This window comes from Acartia tonsa, chromosome 13, assembly GCF_053477335.1.
Source record: "Acartia tonsa isolate MP-2025a chromosome 13, ASM5347733v1, whole genome shotgun sequence".
Lineage (NCBI taxonomy): Eukaryota > Metazoa > Arthropoda > Copepoda > Calanoida > Acartiidae > Acartia > Acartia tonsa.
In genome coordinates this window covers 11,887,930-11,905,919 of record NC_137272.1, presented here as the reverse complement: position 1 = coordinate 11,905,919, position 17,990 = coordinate 11,887,930, and the positions used below count along the sequence as shown (strand labels likewise).

At 34.2% G+C, this 17,990-nt stretch overlaps 2 protein-coding genes across 2 annotated transcripts in view; one reads left to right on the top strand and one right to left on the bottom strand.

Moving 5' to 3' along the window:
* slpr (mitogen-activated protein kinase kinase kinase slipper) overlaps positions 1 to 13,050 on the top strand; it is a 53,466-nt gene extending 40,416 nt beyond the window's left edge. Inside the window, exons 23-33 of the mRNA XM_080146375.1 lie at positions 449 to 538; positions 1,052 to 1,121; positions 1,971 to 2,276; positions 2,657 to 2,768; positions 3,584 to 3,679; positions 4,152 to 4,246; positions 4,358 to 4,576; positions 5,045 to 5,137; positions 5,468 to 5,696; positions 6,079 to 6,245; positions 6,873 to 13,050. Coding sequence (XP_080002501.1) covers positions 449 to 538; positions 1,052 to 1,121; positions 1,971 to 2,276; positions 2,657 to 2,768; positions 3,584 to 3,679; positions 4,152 to 4,246; positions 4,358 to 4,576; positions 5,045 to 5,137; positions 5,468 to 5,696; positions 6,079 to 6,245; positions 6,873 to 6,936 — 1,541 coding nt within the window. The 3' untranslated portion in view covers positions 6,937 to 13,050. The remainder of the gene's footprint in view (positions 1 to 448; positions 539 to 1,051; positions 1,122 to 1,970; positions 2,277 to 2,656; positions 2,769 to 3,583; positions 3,680 to 4,151; positions 4,247 to 4,357; positions 4,577 to 5,044; positions 5,138 to 5,467; positions 5,697 to 6,078; positions 6,246 to 6,872) is intronic.
* Positions 13,051 to 16,591: 3,541 nt separating this feature from the next.
* On the bottom strand, positions 16,592 to 17,961 carry LOC145334888 (adenosine deaminase-like). Its single transcript, XM_080180503.1, has 3 exons — positions 17,917 to 17,961; positions 17,344 to 17,456; positions 16,592 to 16,909 (listed from the first exon to the last, which is right to left on the bottom strand). Exons 1-3 carry the CDS (start codon positions 17,948 to 17,950, stop codon positions 16,799 to 16,801), a joined length of 258 nt encoding a protein of 85 aa, XP_080036629.1. The 5' UTR covers positions 17,951 to 17,961; the 3' UTR covers positions 16,592 to 16,798.
* Positions 17,962 to 17,990: the final 29 nt, after the last annotated feature.

The window sequence follows — 17,990 nt, the reverse complement described above, 5'->3', positions numbered from 1 at the left end:
TTGACATTCTAGTTTTTACATTTTACCAATTCCATAGCTGTTACAAAAAGGCAGACGGGGGAAGGGTGAATGTATATTTTCTGAAGTGCACACCTCTCCCCTCACCCTTTACCCAAAACTTTAGACCATGCATAGTATAAACAATACCTTTAGAAGCATTATAGTTTCATCCTACATATATTGAATTATTTTACCCTTAATTTAAAACCTGTACAAATATTGTCAGTAACAAGGACAGTATTGTTTGTAAGTAGCGCACAAATAACAAAATAACAATTTATTGTTATACAGTACTGATACAGAAAAATATAGATAGCAACATTTCCAGTTTAGAGATTGACTGCTTAGAAACTAAAGGATTGTATGAGATTGTATTTTCATTACTTACAGAGTTGTTGCGATACTAAAATAATATATTTCCAATTTTTATTATTTTTTTATGTTTTAGTTGAAAACGAGGACAGAGAAAATTATTCTACAGTTCCCTTGCCTACCCTTCACTCGGGCACCAATCAGGAGCAATCTCAGGGCAAAATGGGTAAGAGGATAACAAATAGATATATAGACAGATTAATATCAAGAAGATATCTAGAATGCAAGTAGATATTTATCTACCCTTTATTCTGGAATCAATAAGGTTCAATCTCGGGCAAAATTGGTAAGCTAGCAAGAGGATACGTTGTTAATAAGTAGATAGCAAGTAGACAGCAAGTGGATAGGTACTATGGATGCTAGCAAAAAGATACCTACCATTTATTCTGGTAGCAATCTCAGTGAAAAATGGATAAGATAGCAGGTAGAAAGCAGATAGTAGGCAGATAGATATCTACCCTGCAGTCAGAAGCAATCTTTAAGCAAAATGGTTAAGTTAGCAAGATGATAGAAAGTAGATTGATATTTAGACAGATTTATATAAAGAAGTTATCTAGATTGCAAGTAGATATATATTTACTTGCAATCTGGCTGCAATCAGGCAAAAGTTCAAAGGCTAGGTAAATATTTTGTTTTTCCATTTTTAATTGTTGAAAAATAACCTGTACTTTTTTTGCAGGTGCAATCCATTTGATGCTCTACAATATGTCTTCCATGCTGGCATCCGTGGCAGTTGGCTGTGATGTAAGGTCAGTGTCAATGCATGTGCATATACACAGGGATATTAAGGGATAAGACAATGGACTTTACATTTATGTACATTCAATTACCTCTCTGTAGCAAATGCTTAGTTGAAGCAAAGTTTTAAAGTATAAAATAAGAAAATGTTTTTATAGAACTTTGGGTACAATAATTTACAGTCCAATGTCCTCTCCCTCTCTGTTTTTATAGAAATACAGGCATATGAATGAATATGGAATATGAATGAATCTTCACGTCCTACCAATGTTATAAATATTTGGGTAAAGAAATCAAAATCTTTAATGATACCTTTCTCTCTCTTTCTTTATTTTTTATCCTAATATTCTTGAGAAAATTTCCTTTAAAGGGGTAGTTTCATGAAATGCATTTAAACTTAATTTAGTGAACCGCATATTTTATCCTGGTTAAATGTTTAAACTACATTTATATGGCATATATTTGAAAGAATTTCAATTTTCTACCACGTAGTTTTTAAAATATCAAGACTATAAAATCGTCTTTTTAAATTGCATATATCACAAAAAGACAATTTTCAAGTCTTGATATTTTAAAAACTACGTGGTAGAAAATTGAATTCATTTCAAGTATATGCTATTTAAATGTAGCTTAACCCATTAACTAGGAAAAAATATGCGGTTCACTAAATTAAGTTCAAATGCATTTCGTGAAACTACCCCTTTAGTATTAATACAATTAAAATAATCCACCCCCCCCCTCTCCACTTCAAGTTTTAATTTGAAATTTATTGTTGTACCGAAATATTGAAAATGAGAATTTGACATGAATAAAGTAATCACTTTGTGCATCCCAAACGCAAACACACATTCTTTCTTCAGGTTAACCAATGTAGCACCATTTCACCCGAAACTACATCCGCTTGGCGGCGGTGACGGCGGTCCTGGCACCACCGGCGGCATGGGCCATGCACACGCCCAGTCCTCGCCAGCAGGGCCCCGCCTGTACCCGCACGCCACATACCACGGGCCTAGCCAGCACCATAGGACGCCGTTACCGGGCGTTGGTGGTGGTGGCAGCGCGGGCGGTGGTAACAATGGCGGGAACGGCATGACAACGGCAGATTTAAAACCGTTACGGTTTACAGATTCGCCGCAGCATGGGTTAGGTGGCGGATTAAGACATAGGTAAGGTTTGTATACAGAAAGGCATTTTTATGTTAAAAGTATACAGATAGTGGTGTATCTTTGAGAAGATAGGTGAATCCATCATATGAACAATGTTGATTTTAGGCATTTAAAAGATAATGCTCCTGTACTACATTTTATAACAAATCTTACTTTCATATTACATTTTTGATTTAACCGTTCTCAATTTTTGTAGCTAGGTACTGAATTAGTCATACAACTAAAATCTATAAAATTGGGACCTATTGTAAAAGAAGAAAGGGTTGTAGATCAACTAACCAGTTTTTTTCGTCCCTGTTTGAAACGAACAGTATTACAAAGCAATACATATACTTTAATTCTTGATATTGATAATATTTTTAATTTAAATTACAATTTAGGAAATCAAGTTTTGACTCACCTGACGGTGAGTTAAAAGTGTCCTATCCACCCCCTCCTGTAGCCACTGGACCTGGCTTGGACAGACCTATACATGCTCCTTCACATCACCAGGTACATAGATAGATAGATAGTATCCATCCACCCCCCCCCCCCCCCCCTGTAGCCACTGGAACTGGCTTGGACAGACCTTTACATGCTCCTTCACATCACCAGGTGCATAGATAGATATATAGTATCCAACCTCTCCTGTAGCCACTGGACTTGGCTTGGATAGACTTATACATGCACCTTCACATCACCAGGTACATAGATAGATAGATAGTATCCACCCTTTCCTGTAGCCACTGGACTTGGCTTGGATAGACTTATACATGCTCCTTCACATCACCAGGTACATAGATAGATAGATAAATAGTATCCAACCTCTCCTGTAGCCACTGGACCTGGCTTGGACAGACCTATACATGCTCCTTCACATCACCAGGTACATAGATAGATAGATAGTATCCACCCCCCCCCCCTCCCCTCCCCCTGTACCCATTGGACTTGGCTTTGACAGACCTATACATGCACCTTCAGATCTCCAGGTTGATAAATAGATACTGACCAATAGCCCGATAAACCTAATGCTTCTTGACATTACTAGGTAAATAAACAAAAAGCCAGATAGATATTTATCAGAGATTAACAAAATATGACATTTCTTATTCATTACAAATCCATTTGAGCTGTGTTTTCTACCCATATGACACTGTAAATCTCATAGATAGAAACAAGGTATCTAGATTAAAAAATGATAATTAAGTACAAGGTACATATATGGATAAAACAAATTTTTAGGTCTTCTTACATAACTAGTCAATAAGATACCTAGAGTGAGAGGTAGATATCTTCAGGATTTATAAAAAAAATGTAAACTATTTTAGGAATTAAACCATCCCCAAGAAGTATTTGAAAGAATACAGCTTGATTATGGAGAACCGACGGCCTACACTATGAACAGAACTGCTAGATATTTAAAGGTTACATTTTAATTTAAATATAATAATATTCTGAAGGGGGGGGGGGGAGGGGCGAAAGTGACACTTTTTGAAACAAAAAATAAAAGTCAAAGGAACTCAACTAAAAAAAGAGTCACAGGTCTGACATTTTGCATGGCAGTTGCTTTATAGGGGTACAATATGGAACTGTGAAAAAACGGCGGCGCAACCGCCGAGAAAAGGCAAAAAAAAAGGTCTAAAGGGGTAAAACATTGGAAAATAAATCTATATACATACATCCCCATTTCCCTTTAGTCGACTAAAATTATTGGTTGAAAAGTTTTGTTGCCAATTTTTGGGAACCTACTAATCACATTTAATGATATTACTCGAAAGTTTTCAAGCCAACAAATAAAATAGCTTGGTCTCTCCCTGGTTTGGCTCGTCAAATTCCAGCCTCTATGACATAATATTTTTAGATATTTTAGAAAATTAGAATTAATAATTTTTTTAGGATCAGAGAGATGTAGATTTGTATCCATATCCCGGCCTGCCAGGTCTCCAGGATCAGAATTATCCACCCCATCCTGGAGGATATAATAATCCCAGGTATTCTACCCCTTTATTTTTACTATAATTCACAAATAAACGAGAGGGGGTGTTAGGTGCTTGAATTTTACTGTTGAGGGAAAGCAGCATTTAATCTTGTTTTTATTACAGTTATGACCGAACAGTGATATCACGGAATAGCGGGGGTAGCGGCAGTGGCGGTCATCGGCGGACAGGAAGCAGCTCTAGCAGCTTTTATAGCGGTGATCCTTCAGTGCCTGGCGGCGGATATTATGAGCCGCACAGCGGCGGCAGTTCTGGGGAGTATTCGGCGGATGGACATCATCATAATGTGGTGGGGAGGGTTGTTCCACCCCCTTTAGTACCAAGGTATTTTATTATCTTTCTGTCAATTAAAGGGGGAAACGAACTATGGTGAGATCCCGTAGAACGAAGTTTTTAACCACTTAAGAACAGGATTAGAACGCTCAAAAATGCCTAAAAACTTTTTTATTTAAAGTAAGAGATAGGTTAATTGACTTTAGAAAAGAAAAATAAATTTAAAAATCTGTAATAATATGAAAAAATTATCTTATTTCAAATTGAATGCTTTCTTAAAGTCTAACTGACAAAAGTTTTATGGTGATAATTTTCTCGTAAACAATTTCTTGACCATTCCTCCCACCCCCCCTCCCCCTTTTTTTAATGCGGGGGGTGGAGTGTTCCAGGTACATATCTGTAAGGGTTAGGAACTCATCCAACGCTACCTTCTTTTTTTTGGTGGGGGGGAATGGGATATTTAAGACTTTTCGATTGAGCCATGTCTAAAATTTTAAATTTTCTAAATAATTTTTTCAGGCGAGGATCTAGACAGGCATCCTATGGTGGAGCTCCAGAAATGGAACGGCCACAAACTCTGGAACTTCCCAACCTTACACGCCAACCTCTCAGGTTATTGTCTTTGAATTTGCATATTTATCTGCGAAAAGGGACAATGGACTATAAATATATATCACCCCTTCACATTCTAGAGAATTTTTGTTTAGATTGATAACATTTTTTTAGGGGGATTTTTTCTCCAAAAATAGCTATAAACCTTCCCAAGACCCTTTAAAGATTTCAATTTACATAAGCATATCAGTTTATTGGTTAGCACCATACACACAGAGACATAAATTCTGTTACTTGTATTCAAGAACTAATCTTACCCCATTACTTTACCACTTTGTAAGAATTTTAAAGAATTAATATATAAACTAAAGTACCTTATGTATATTTTAGATCTTCCCTGAAGAAATCCAACTATATACCAACCAGTAGCACAGCCGCGGCGGCCGCTAGCCGCAGTCCCTGGTGGGGATCTGGCGGAGGTAACGGAAGTTCTGGCGGCGGGACGCCGACACACGACCGGCCGACGCCGGATTCTAGCAGTGATGAAGTGCCGGCTATGTATCCGCTGTCCAAGGCGGATTCTGGGTTTGTGAGCACTGGTAGCCGTTTGGGCGTTAGGAATGAATATAATAAACTATGACACAAAAAAATGCCTGTTTGCAGGGATCCCAAGGGATAGGACAATGGACGAAAAATTTATATACGTCTCCAATGATGAACAAAATTACCCCTTCTGTATTTTAGGATTATTGGTTAGATACTTTTAGATTGGAACTTGAATATAAAAGTATCTAACCAATAATCCTAAAATACAGAAGGAATCATACGGTACCTAATTCATTAAAAGTACCTACCAAAAAAGTTTTAGACAACAAATAAGATAACATTGCTGTAAAACATTGTTACCAGTTTAATTTACCTTCTTCATTGTGAAACTCGTAGCTCATTTTTCATTAAACTTTTCTAAAGGACTTTGATTTATTATATTCAAATTGGTTAGGTTTTCACCATCTCCATACGGAGGCGGGGGTACTGGGGTGGGGATTATTAGTGGAAGTGGGGGAGGGGCGGCTATGACTTCTCAGAACAATGTGGGCAATAGCGGGGGCAGGGGGGAACACTATACGGATTGGAGTCCCACAGGGGTCCATCCTGAACCCTCGGTAAGGTAAGACATAGAATAAATATTTATTAATATTTTTTACTTATATACAAAATACTAGAAAGCCTTTTTTCTTCAAGTTAGGAAGAGCACAATTAATAGCTGTGTTGTTATCAATTATAGTTCTTAAGTCAAAGTAGTTTTTCTTTAGGTTGAATGTATATTCGATTACATTCTTTACAATATAATACACAAAAAGTTGTAATGATTTTAACATTATTATATGTTTGCTTTATATATATAACAAGGATGACAACATCCATAAAAGCGGAGCTCTGAAACGGAAGGCCAAACGAACATTAACACTTGTAGAGTGTCAGAACATAAAATAAGAATATAAATGTATAAAAGTCAAAACAAAATTGTAATTAAATTTGTGGAAAAACTGATTAGATACCTACAGGATAATTTTTAAGGGCATAGTTATATTTTTAGGACTTGATTGTAGAGATGCTTTGCTTATAACATTGTACTATGTTGTCCTAGAAAACAGTATTCCAAAAATCAGATCTATCGGATTATCATATCACATAAAAAATTCTCATAGAAAAGCTTCGCTTTTAAAAAATGCAGTAATTACCAAGACTTTCATATAAAAACCTTGGTCAATGGTCATGACTTTAATTATTTCAGAAGAAAACAGTTTCCAGAATTTACCCAGATACCAACAAATCCTGAAGAGGAATGGTCTCAATAGACAGACATTTTTTTCAAACATCAATTTTAGAATTGCCACGTAATACTACCAAGATCGAAATTATTGTGCATATATCTTATGCAAGAATCATATTTGCTATATGGAAACACAAAGAAAATGTCAGTTGTTTATTATTTCCCAGTTCATGTGCGCAGATGCCGTGAAAAATTACCAATATTGTGTTTTTGCGCATTTTTGTGATTGTGCACAGATGCCGCGTAGTATTACCAAGATCATGTGAATTGCGCATTTTTTGTGGAAGCCACATGTTATAACCAATAATTTGTGGTTTATAGAAAATATGAAACGTTGCCACTTCACAATAATACCATGAAAATTCCAATTATCAAATCATGAAATACATAATTAACACAAATACTGATATAATTCTCCCATTTCCTTTTATATTTCCTTCAAAGGGACTATGCACGAACGAGAGCAAGTGTTATAAAGCACCTTTTAGCAGTTATGTAAAATATTTTTTAGTTGATATATTTTTTTTTTGATATATAGGGCTAAATGATTGAAAAAAGTTTATATGTACCATGACCTTTACAAAAAAAATTTAAAATGTTGAGATTGTAAATTATCAAATATTTTGACACTAAAGTATACTTTTTCGATAAAAATGTATATTTAGCAAAGAGGTGGTAAATTGGAATACCTTATCTAAACAGTTTGATTAATTTAATTTTGCATTTTACAGAATTTGATGTTCTGAAGCGTTTATGTTTTTATTGCACCTTGAACTCAACAAAACATTTGATGATATTTCTTCATAAATTGCTTAACAATTTAAAGTTTTTTTTTTCAAATAACCATAATTAAACAATTTTTTTTTAATTGACATAACTATAAAACAAAAACATACTAGGTACCTATATTCATGAAAAAAAATACTCAAATTCACAGCTGGAAGGTGCTTAAATCACTTGCTCTCATTCATGCATAGTCCTCTTTTTACTTTTAACCCCTTGCATTCCAACATTTCATCAAACAAGCTAAAATTACAATTTAAGTAAATCTGAAGGGTAAATCATCTATAACATCCAACTTCTGTGAATTTAAATTATTTATAGAATAAAAATTCACTTTGGAATTGGATGCATAGGATATTTTTAAAAGTTTTATAATACTCTCTAATCGTCTCAATTTGGCCTAATAAAACTTCTTTGAAAATCACAAAAGGAACCTTGAAATTAAAATAATTTTGAATATTAAAAATGTATATTAAACCAAACCCTACTTAATTATAACTTACCCAATGGACCACTTAGATAAAAATAAGAAAAGATTTTATAATAATCATTATCTACTTATAACTTATACTGTAGAAGAAAGATATTTAAAAAATAGGAATACGTGGAAAGTATCGGGGTGCTGCCACTTTTACCACTAGCAAAAATACAGCCACTGTGTTTTTGACAAAAATTGGGTGTGTTTTTGTCAATTTCGTTTTTAGCTGTATTTTTGGCAATATTTTTTTATCCACTGTCAAAATTACATCTTTCCGTTGTCATAAACACAGTTTTACTGTCAAGTTCACACCCATGAAATTCGAGTATGCTGTCAAATTCACAGTTTTGATGACAAAAATACACCTACTTTTAAATTAATATTAATTATAAATATTTCGACAAAGTTGTTAAAACTTATAACTCTCTCATGTCCCCACTTCCATAAAGATTATGTTGGCGAGGTGGACCATAAAGCTCCCCAACTTAGTGACAATAAGGGCCAGCTTGTTTGATATCTAAAATTGATCTTTCTAACGAGAAAACTTCGTCTTCTAATTGAGAAAGAGTTATTTGGAATCAGTGTTAATAGCTAAACCTACATCAAAGGAGAAGAAAATATTTCTTCCCTCTTCTATGACAGCATCAGGATCTAGTGGTGATATAGGTACAGATGTAGACGTCGGAATTGAACTATGTCCAGGTTCAGGTACAGTTTCAGGTACGGGCACAGGTACAGGCACTGGTTTACAGATTTTAATATGCCGTGGTAAATAGGAACTGGAATATTTCTTATTACAAGAAGGACATGGTTTTCTACCCCTCACAGAGCTGGCACCACGACCACGTCCACAACCATGACCTCTGCTGATACTTTGCAGAACATGGCGCTCTCTCTCAAGATCTGAGATGAAGACATAATTGAAACTAAACTTATTTGTAATTACATTATTCACAACTAGCGGCTTCGCCCCTAGCCTCTAGGGGCTTTGCCCCAAGAGATGACAACAAAAAAAATTCAAAAAAAAAAATAAGAAGAACTAAAGAAATCTTCTACAAAAGAAATTTTCTACAAAAGAAATCTTCTACAAAAGAATTCTTCTACAAAAGAATATTTCTACAAAAGAATTCTTCTACAAAAAAAAAAAAAAAAAAAAAAAAAAAAAATGGGGGGGATTTTTTTTGTTTTTTGGGGGGTTGGGGGTGTCCCACCCCCCAAGAAAATAGCTTAAAACCACCACAGGACCAATAGGTATATACCCTCAAGAGTAGAATCCGATCGGTTCAGTGGTTACCGAGATCTTAAGGGACGGACGGACGGACAGATGGACAGACATCGTTCTACTTTGTATTATAGATATATAAACAATATTTTACCGATCAGATGTTTATTGGTGAGTAGCTACTTTTAATCTGATATGAGAAGGGGAGAAAGAGGGGAGTAAATCAAAGGGTATGTATAATGCTACAACATTGAAGTGGGTTAATACACATATTTTTCTATATGTAATAGATGTATCAAATTTTATGGATAAATATGTAGGTATAAATTTGATAGATGTATATTTGTCAATATGTAGGTGTATAATTGACAAATTCTAAATTTAACAGATGTATTTTTGTCAATATGTAGGTGTATAATTGACAGCAAAACTGTGAATATGCCAGTGCAATAACTGTATTTTTGTCATACCCCCTAAAAATGCAGGTGTGAATTTGACAGTAAAACTGTGTTTATGACAGCAAATCACTGTGTTTATGACAGTAATATCACTGTATTGTTGCTAGTGGTAAATCTGCCATGTACCCAAAGTATCTACCTACTTAAAAGAAAGAAACTGTTGTGAATTTGACAAATGACTATTTGTGCAAACAAAATATTATTTAAAATGTTATTTACCTACTTAAATTTTCTTATTGTGGGTAATGGTTATTTCATAGATCTTGTAATCTACAGGGTGCGCCACATAAATCCGGACTTTTTCTTATTTTAAAAAAAATTAACATAAAATCGTCAATTTCAAAGATTTTATTGAATTTTAAAAACTGGGTAGCAAACTAGCTATATGACTATTAGATTATTCAATAAAATCGCCGCCAGCCTCAATCACCGCCTCTACCCGCCCCCTGAACCGCCCCCAGACCCTGGTCACCATGTCCCTGTCCAAGTTGGCGAAGTTCTCCTTCATAGTGGCAATGAGGGAGGTCTTTGTGGTATGTGCGCGTCTATTGGTTCATGCTTTAATGGCGCTCCAGGCCCAAAAGTCAATTGGATGAAGATCGGGGCTGCTGGGAGGCCATATCTCCTTAGGGACGTGAGTAACTGCAGGATCCAAATTCACCCATCTTTCAAGCTACCCTTCGACACGGCGGCTCTCATTTGGGCCACAATTAAGCTAGAACAACGTGCAATACCTTTTTAGAAATGGCATGAAGATTAAGCTAGGGTTATCATCGCAACACATAGTCTAAAACGAGTTTTAAGGTTACAAATGGGCCCATGTAGTCGAGAACCGAGAAATTTTCACGAATTTTCACGATTTTTGACGTTTTCGACCTCTCAAAATCTGCCATGTTTCACTTTGATGGAGTACTACAGCCAAGCCATTTCAGATAGAGAGCTCTAGTCTTTTTTAGTGTCTTACTTATGTATCTAACAGTATCCCCAGCAAGTTGTATAACTCTACCTCACCTACAGATGGGCTGGGGTCAGATTTAGTGGGCCCTAGTCAAGAATCCAGGGTAAACTATCAGCGCGTTTCGATTCTGCCATGTTGAACATAAGCGCTGCCAGCTTGGAGAACACGTCCTCCATCGTCTAAAAATTTTTATGGGCAAAAAGATAACTAACCAAGCATTTTATAGTGTGGTCAAACGTCATGATTGGTCAAGTAGTTTTGGTGCTATGGCCGTTTGAAAAAAGTCCGGATTTATGTGGCGCACCCTGTATGTATTGATATCTTAAAGAAATATCACAGAACTCTAAAAAGGGAGGAGTAGGTTGCGCTAAAAATCCTTATAGGTTGAGGGTTTTAAGTTAACTTTTTAAAAAAATGTCTATAGTTCTTTTCAATAGATATACACATATTTAGTGAATATTACCGTTCTGCTACCTTCTATTTTAAAGCCTTAAAACTCACACCTTTACGGATTTTTAGCGCAACCTACTCATCCCTTTTATTTTAAGTTAGTTAATAATAGTATTAATAATTTTTATCTAGAATTTTCATTCTATCATTTAATGCTTTAGTTACTGAGTTCTATATTTTGTAAATAAATATCCATTTTTTGTTTTCTGTGATATTGCTTCTCGGTACTTGGATTACAAGATGTCTACAATAGTTGCCGCCCCTCTAGAAAACTTCATTTGAGGCCTAAAAATGTGCTATTACAACAAGTGGTTGCTGTTTTGTCAGAATTGGTATTGACCCTTGTCCTTTTGCCAGCCACCAAGAAAACCAAAATGAAATTATTTTTATATTTATTATTGCACATAATAAAATATCATTTTATGCTATTTTAAAAATATTTATCATATTTTTTGTATTGCCTTGTTTTATCTACATACATGTTTGTGTCTTTTGTTGTGAAAAAAGAACATTCAGAAGATAAAGTTATAAAAATCAAAATTATGCCTACTTAACAATTGCTATTTAGAACTCTTGTAGTCTGTGCCAAATTTTTAAAAAATATTTTTATTTAAGGTGCACTTATTTCAAGGCATTTTCAATATTTTTTGCGTTTTCTTGCACACTGTACCTTTTTTATGCTCAGAAATCAGCTTCAAATTACTTATTTTTATTCAACAGATGGTTATGGGTTTATTTTAAAACTGTTGTCTTTAAAGTTGCCAAAATTACACAGCATTTTTATCACAAATATAATGCATTTTTTAATACTATTTAAAAGTATGTTACCTTATATTCATAATTTACGCCAAATATTTGGCGCGCTTGCGCATTTCCAAGAATAATGCCGCGTTTTGTGTTGTTTTGTTGCAATAGTCACTCTTGCTTGTAACCTACCATTCCTCAATTTTTAGTTTTTTATTTGTAAACTGTGATTATTATTGTTATTTTTTATTTACTTTTATGTTATATTTGATAAGACTACGCATTTATTTTAATATTATGTTTGTAATTATATATATTATTTTAACATTAACATTAGCTTTTGTTTAAAAGTGGTAAATAATAGAAAAGGCGATGGTGTACCACAAAGAAATTATTAATATGATAATTGAAATTTACATGTACCAATTTAAAGCATTTTTTTTACTGCCATTTTGGTGTTTCTCTAAATTAGGGTAAAATTGCCGCAAGTCCTAATTATTGGTTTATTTTTTGTGAAAATTGTTTTTGGTGCATAAAAGTTGATTTTGATATTGTAATGTTTTGTTTTTGTTAAGTCTCTTTTTTTGAAATTCTCCTACCCATAGTTTTATCAGTTAGGAGATTTATTTTATGTTGATCTTTTGATAAACTATAGTAGCTGTTATAAATGTCCAGTAAGATTATGCGAACGGATAGGACTTACTGTTCTTAGTTTTCAGGAATGTTTAATATGGGTTTAAAGCAGGTTTTAGGCTGGGATGAAGAACTTTAATTGTCTTTTTTTTTTTGGGGGGGGGGGCCGTTTTTAAGAAAAGAACAAGTAATCATAAATAAAAATTGATTAGAATTCACCATTAGGTGTGTCTCAAACTTTCATTGCTATACGAAATTAAAATTAGGGCTCTTCAATCCGATAAAACTCTGTATAAGGAGACGTGAATGCTACAGTGTCATTTCTACTAAAGTATATCATCAAAATTTGTCAAAAAAATATCAGTTGAAAATTATACTTTGACTCAAACTAAATAAACTTATTATTCTATTAATGTGGATTTATTTTCTATTCATGTTCTAAAAAGCACAAGATTCCGTATTTTGACTCCAACTATTACGAAATTTTACTGAAAGGCTCAATTGAATCTTCTGGGTTGATATTGTGGCTGTTCCTTTACGATCCGACAAGAATGTGTATATAGAGTAGTATGTTATAGAGTTCCACATGATTTAAATGTAAAGGGGTAGTTTCATGAAATGCATTTGAACTTAATCTAGTGAACCGCATATTTTATCCTAGTTAAATGGTTAAACTACATTTATATGGCATATATTTGAAAGAATTTCAATTTTCTACCTCGTAGATTTTAAAATATCAAGACTTGAAAATCGTCTTTTTAATTTGTATATATCACAAAAAGACAATTTTTAAGTCTTGATATTATAAAAACTACATGGTAGAAAATTGAATTTATTTCAAATATATGCCATATAAATGTAGTTTAACCCAATAACTAGGAAAAAATATGCGGTTCACTAAATTAAGTTCAAATGCATTTCGTGAAACTACCCCTTTGTTGCAATACTGCTTATATACATGGTATTGATTGAGAACATACAGGGTGGGCCAGATAAATCCGGACTTTTTCTTATTTTTAGACAAATGAACATAAAATCGTCAATTTTAAAGATTTTATTGAATTTTAAAAACTGGGAAGCAAACTAGGTATATGACTATTAGATTATTCAATAAAATCGCTTCCAGCCTCAATCACCGCCTTTACCCGCCCCCTAAACCGCCCCCCGCCCCTGGTCACCATGTCCCTGTCCAAGATGGCGAATTTCTCCTTGATAGTGGCAATCAGGGAGGTCTTTGTGGTATGGGCGCGTCTATTGGTTCTTGCTTTAATTGCGCTCCAGGCCCATAAGTCAATTGGATGGAGATCGGGGCTGCTGGGAGGCCACATCTCCTTAGGGACGTGAGTAACCGCAGGATCCAAATATACCCATCTTTCAAGCTACCCTTCGACACGGCGGCTATCATTTTGGCCACATTTAAGCTAGAACAACGTTTTATACCTTTTTGGAAATGGCATGAAGATTAAACTAGGGTTATCATCACAACACATAGTCTAAAGCTATTTTTAAGGTTCCAAATGGGCCCATGGAGTCGAAAACCGAGAAATTTTCAAGTTTTTTGACATTTTTGACACCTTAAAATCTGCCACGTTTCACTTTGCCGGAGTACTATGGTCAAACCAGATGTGATAGAGAGCTCTAGTCTTTTCTGGTGTCTTCATTAAGTATCTAACAGTATCTCCAGTAAGTTTCATAAGTCTAACTCAGTTACAAATGGGCTGAGATCAGATTTAGTGGGCCCAAGTTGAGAATCTAGGGTAAACTAGCGCTCATTTTGAATATGCCATGTTGAACATAAGCGCTGCCAGCTCAGAGTACACGTCCTCCATCGTCCAAAAATTTTATGGGCAAAAAGGTAATTACCTAAGCTTTTTAAAGTGTGGTTAAACGTCCTGATTGGTCAAGTAGTTTTGGTGCTATGGCCGTTTGAAAAAAGTCCGGATTTATGTGGCCCACCCTGTACTTACATTTTTAGGCTTTGATTACAGAGAAGCTTCGCTTATAATATTTTACCTAGTTGTTTTAGGAATCAATTTCAAAATTATAGTTTGAAATCGATATGACAATTCTAACATTCCTAAATAACGATAATAACAATGTGTTATTATGGACTAACTCTAATTATAGAAAAAATCTTCGCTTTTAATAACAGTTAAACATAACAAAGTTACATCCACATTTTAGTAAATTAAACTAAGTTTTATAGAACATCATTTGCATGTTAAAACCATACAGAATTAAATAAAGAACAAACATGGCAGTATTTATTAAGAAGAATTGGATTATTGATAATTGATCTAATATTATACAATATATATATTTAATGTAATTTTTCAATTCTAGTGGCTTTCCCTCTAGCATTTAGGGGCTCTGTATTCGAAGAAGAGGACCTAAAACCTACTTAAGATTTCAAGGCATGGTAAATTGACAGGTTATCAATCTATCATTTAAAAAACTATGTGTAAAATTTCCATTAAAGAATTAAAAAGAAATTTGTAGGGGGGCTGGATTGGGTATTTTTTCCTGGGGCGATACTAATTAAAATAAACCTTTCCTAGACCCACGAGAAGCTTCGGTTAGTGAGATCTTTATGTAAAAACACACAGATAGACAGACAGACGAACATCCTGTTACTTTTATATGAGGATTCATTAAATGGTGGAGAAATTACCTAATCTTTCACAAATACCTAGTAACAAGTAGGGGTCAATGGACAGTAGATTATACCTACAAAATTGATTATCTTATCCTGCCATTTGTTGGCTTTGTTTGAATTATCATTGGCTTGTTCAAAGTAACTTTTTTCTATTATATTAATCTACAAATTTGATAATTTTGATTTTCACAACTTGGTAGATACATTAAAATTAAATAAAAGTGCCATCCCCTTGCCCCGAAGCAGCATATGGTGCCTAATATAAATGACGCCACAAATATATGTTATAAATGAAAGGCCAGTATACATTGTAATTGACCAATGATAAAATATATACTTGCCTTTTATTGGTCATTTGTATTGTGTGACGTCATTTATTATTAGGCGTAATAAGCTGCCTCCTTTACCCCTTCATAATATTACTCATATATTTTATTTTAGAATTTCAACAACAAATATAACTAACAAGGATGACAACATCCATAAAAGCGAAGCACTGAAACGGTAAGACAAACGGACATTAACACTTATATAGTGTCAGAACTGAAAAATCAGAATATAAATGTAAAAGAGTCGAAGCAGAATCGTAATTAGATTTGTTGAAAAACTGCTTGATACAGGATAATGTTTATGGACATACTTACATTTTTAGGACTTGATTATAGAGTTGCTTCGCTTATAACATTATACTTTTTTGTCCCAGGAATTAACATACCAAAAATCAGACCAGTCGGATGATCAGATCACATAAAAATTTGTTGTTAAAAAAGTAAAAAAAATCAACATATTCTAAATGGACGTACGGACATTCTGGTAATTATTATAGAGTTGCCAAGGAATCACCTTGCAAAGTTTGAAATCGATAGGACAATTCTAACATGCCTAAATTAACGAAAAAAGCTATCTGTCTGACGGACGGAAGTACGGACCGACCCTAATTATAGAAAAGTTTCGCTTTTAATATTATTATACACAACAATTATAGGATACAACACAAAAAGATGTTTTTATGAAACAACAGAACACGATAAACAAAGATTGAAGTAAAAATTTGATAAAAACAATCCTTAAAACAATGATTTTAATGACACCATAAAGAATAACAAGGCATTAAAAAAGAACCTTTATCTAAAAAACAAAATTGGTGCTTTCTCTTAAAATGCTGAGCCTTGAATTCTCCCCCCCCCCCCCCCCATAAGATAAAAATTTAAAATTAGGATAAGAGAATCTCGCGGGGCTACCCATTACCAAATATAACTTATAACTTAGCCAGACTCAAAGTAAAACACACAAAAAAAACTACACCTCGATTAGGTATTTTGAGGTAAAACACCGAAAAATTTAATTTTTCAAAGTCATATTTTGAAGATAATTTAATTCTGAATATTTAAAATTAATTTTTTAACTTTAGAATTGTCCTATCCCATGATTACTGGGTTTAATAATTCCTGTGCACGCCTCTGCTCCGCTGGTTTAGAATTCCTGAGCACGCCACCGCCGCTGGATTAGAATGTCATTTTAATCCTCTTCTTTGGATCGTCAGGTTGACCGCACTTGTGGTTGATGAATATTTCTAGCTCCACCTTGTCCTCCAGTCCATACGCTTTTCTCAGCTCCTACAAAATATTATGGTTACCAGTTAAACCAGGGATCTAAAGTGATACAACCCCAATGATGATACACAAAATTAACCCTCCAGAAAGTTACAATTAGTTGTTGAAACGTTAGACAACTTAATAAACCAACATATCAAAATTCAATAAAAGTCCGTAAAGTTGTTAAGGCAAGAAAATGTTATTATAAAACTTTGGAGACTAGTATAAGCATAATGTACTCTCCCTCCCTACAGTTCAAAGGAAACAAAATGGCCAACTTTTTAAAACAACTAACTCTTTGATTCTTTTGTCTCTTAAAAATCTTTAGTTTTGACGCCAAATTCAAAACCATCAAGTAAGATAATTCGAGCCACAAATGTTGCGGGTCCGAAGGCCTTTTTTACAAAAGTGATTTAAACTTTAAACAATTTTTAGGTGAAGCTAATACATTTTACCTTTAATATTTCCTTTTTCATAGCATCATTAGCAAAGGAGGCTTTTGCTGCATTAAACGTCAGGGTAGCCAGATATGATTCTGTCAGTCCCCAAGATTGACACAGATCATATTCTAAATAATTATTATATGGCAGGGTGGCCAGATATTATTCTGTCAGTCCCCATGATTGACACAGATCATATTCTAAATAATTACTATAGGTTAGGGTGGCCAAATATGATTCTGTCAGTCCCCAAGATTGACACAGATCATATTCTAAATAATTATTATAGGTCAGGGTGGCCAGATATGATTCTGTCAGTCCCCAAGAGTGACACAGATCATATTCTAAATAATTATTGTTGGTCAGGGTGGATAAATATGATTCCAAGATTGACAATTACAATTCAAATCAATTAATAAAAGTAGGGAAGTATTATAAAAGAAAACATTATTTTCTGTATGAAAAGGCAGATATCGACAATAAAGAAATCTAAACATTTTTTTATATTTTATGATAAAAAATGAGAAAAGACCGTACAGACTTAACGTAATTAAAGAGTTGCTACGCTACTTTGAAAGTTTTATTTACCTTGATTTAGCCAGCCGCCAATTAGACTGGGCATTCCTGCTCCAACACTGTTCAACATAAAAATGGTCAATTTG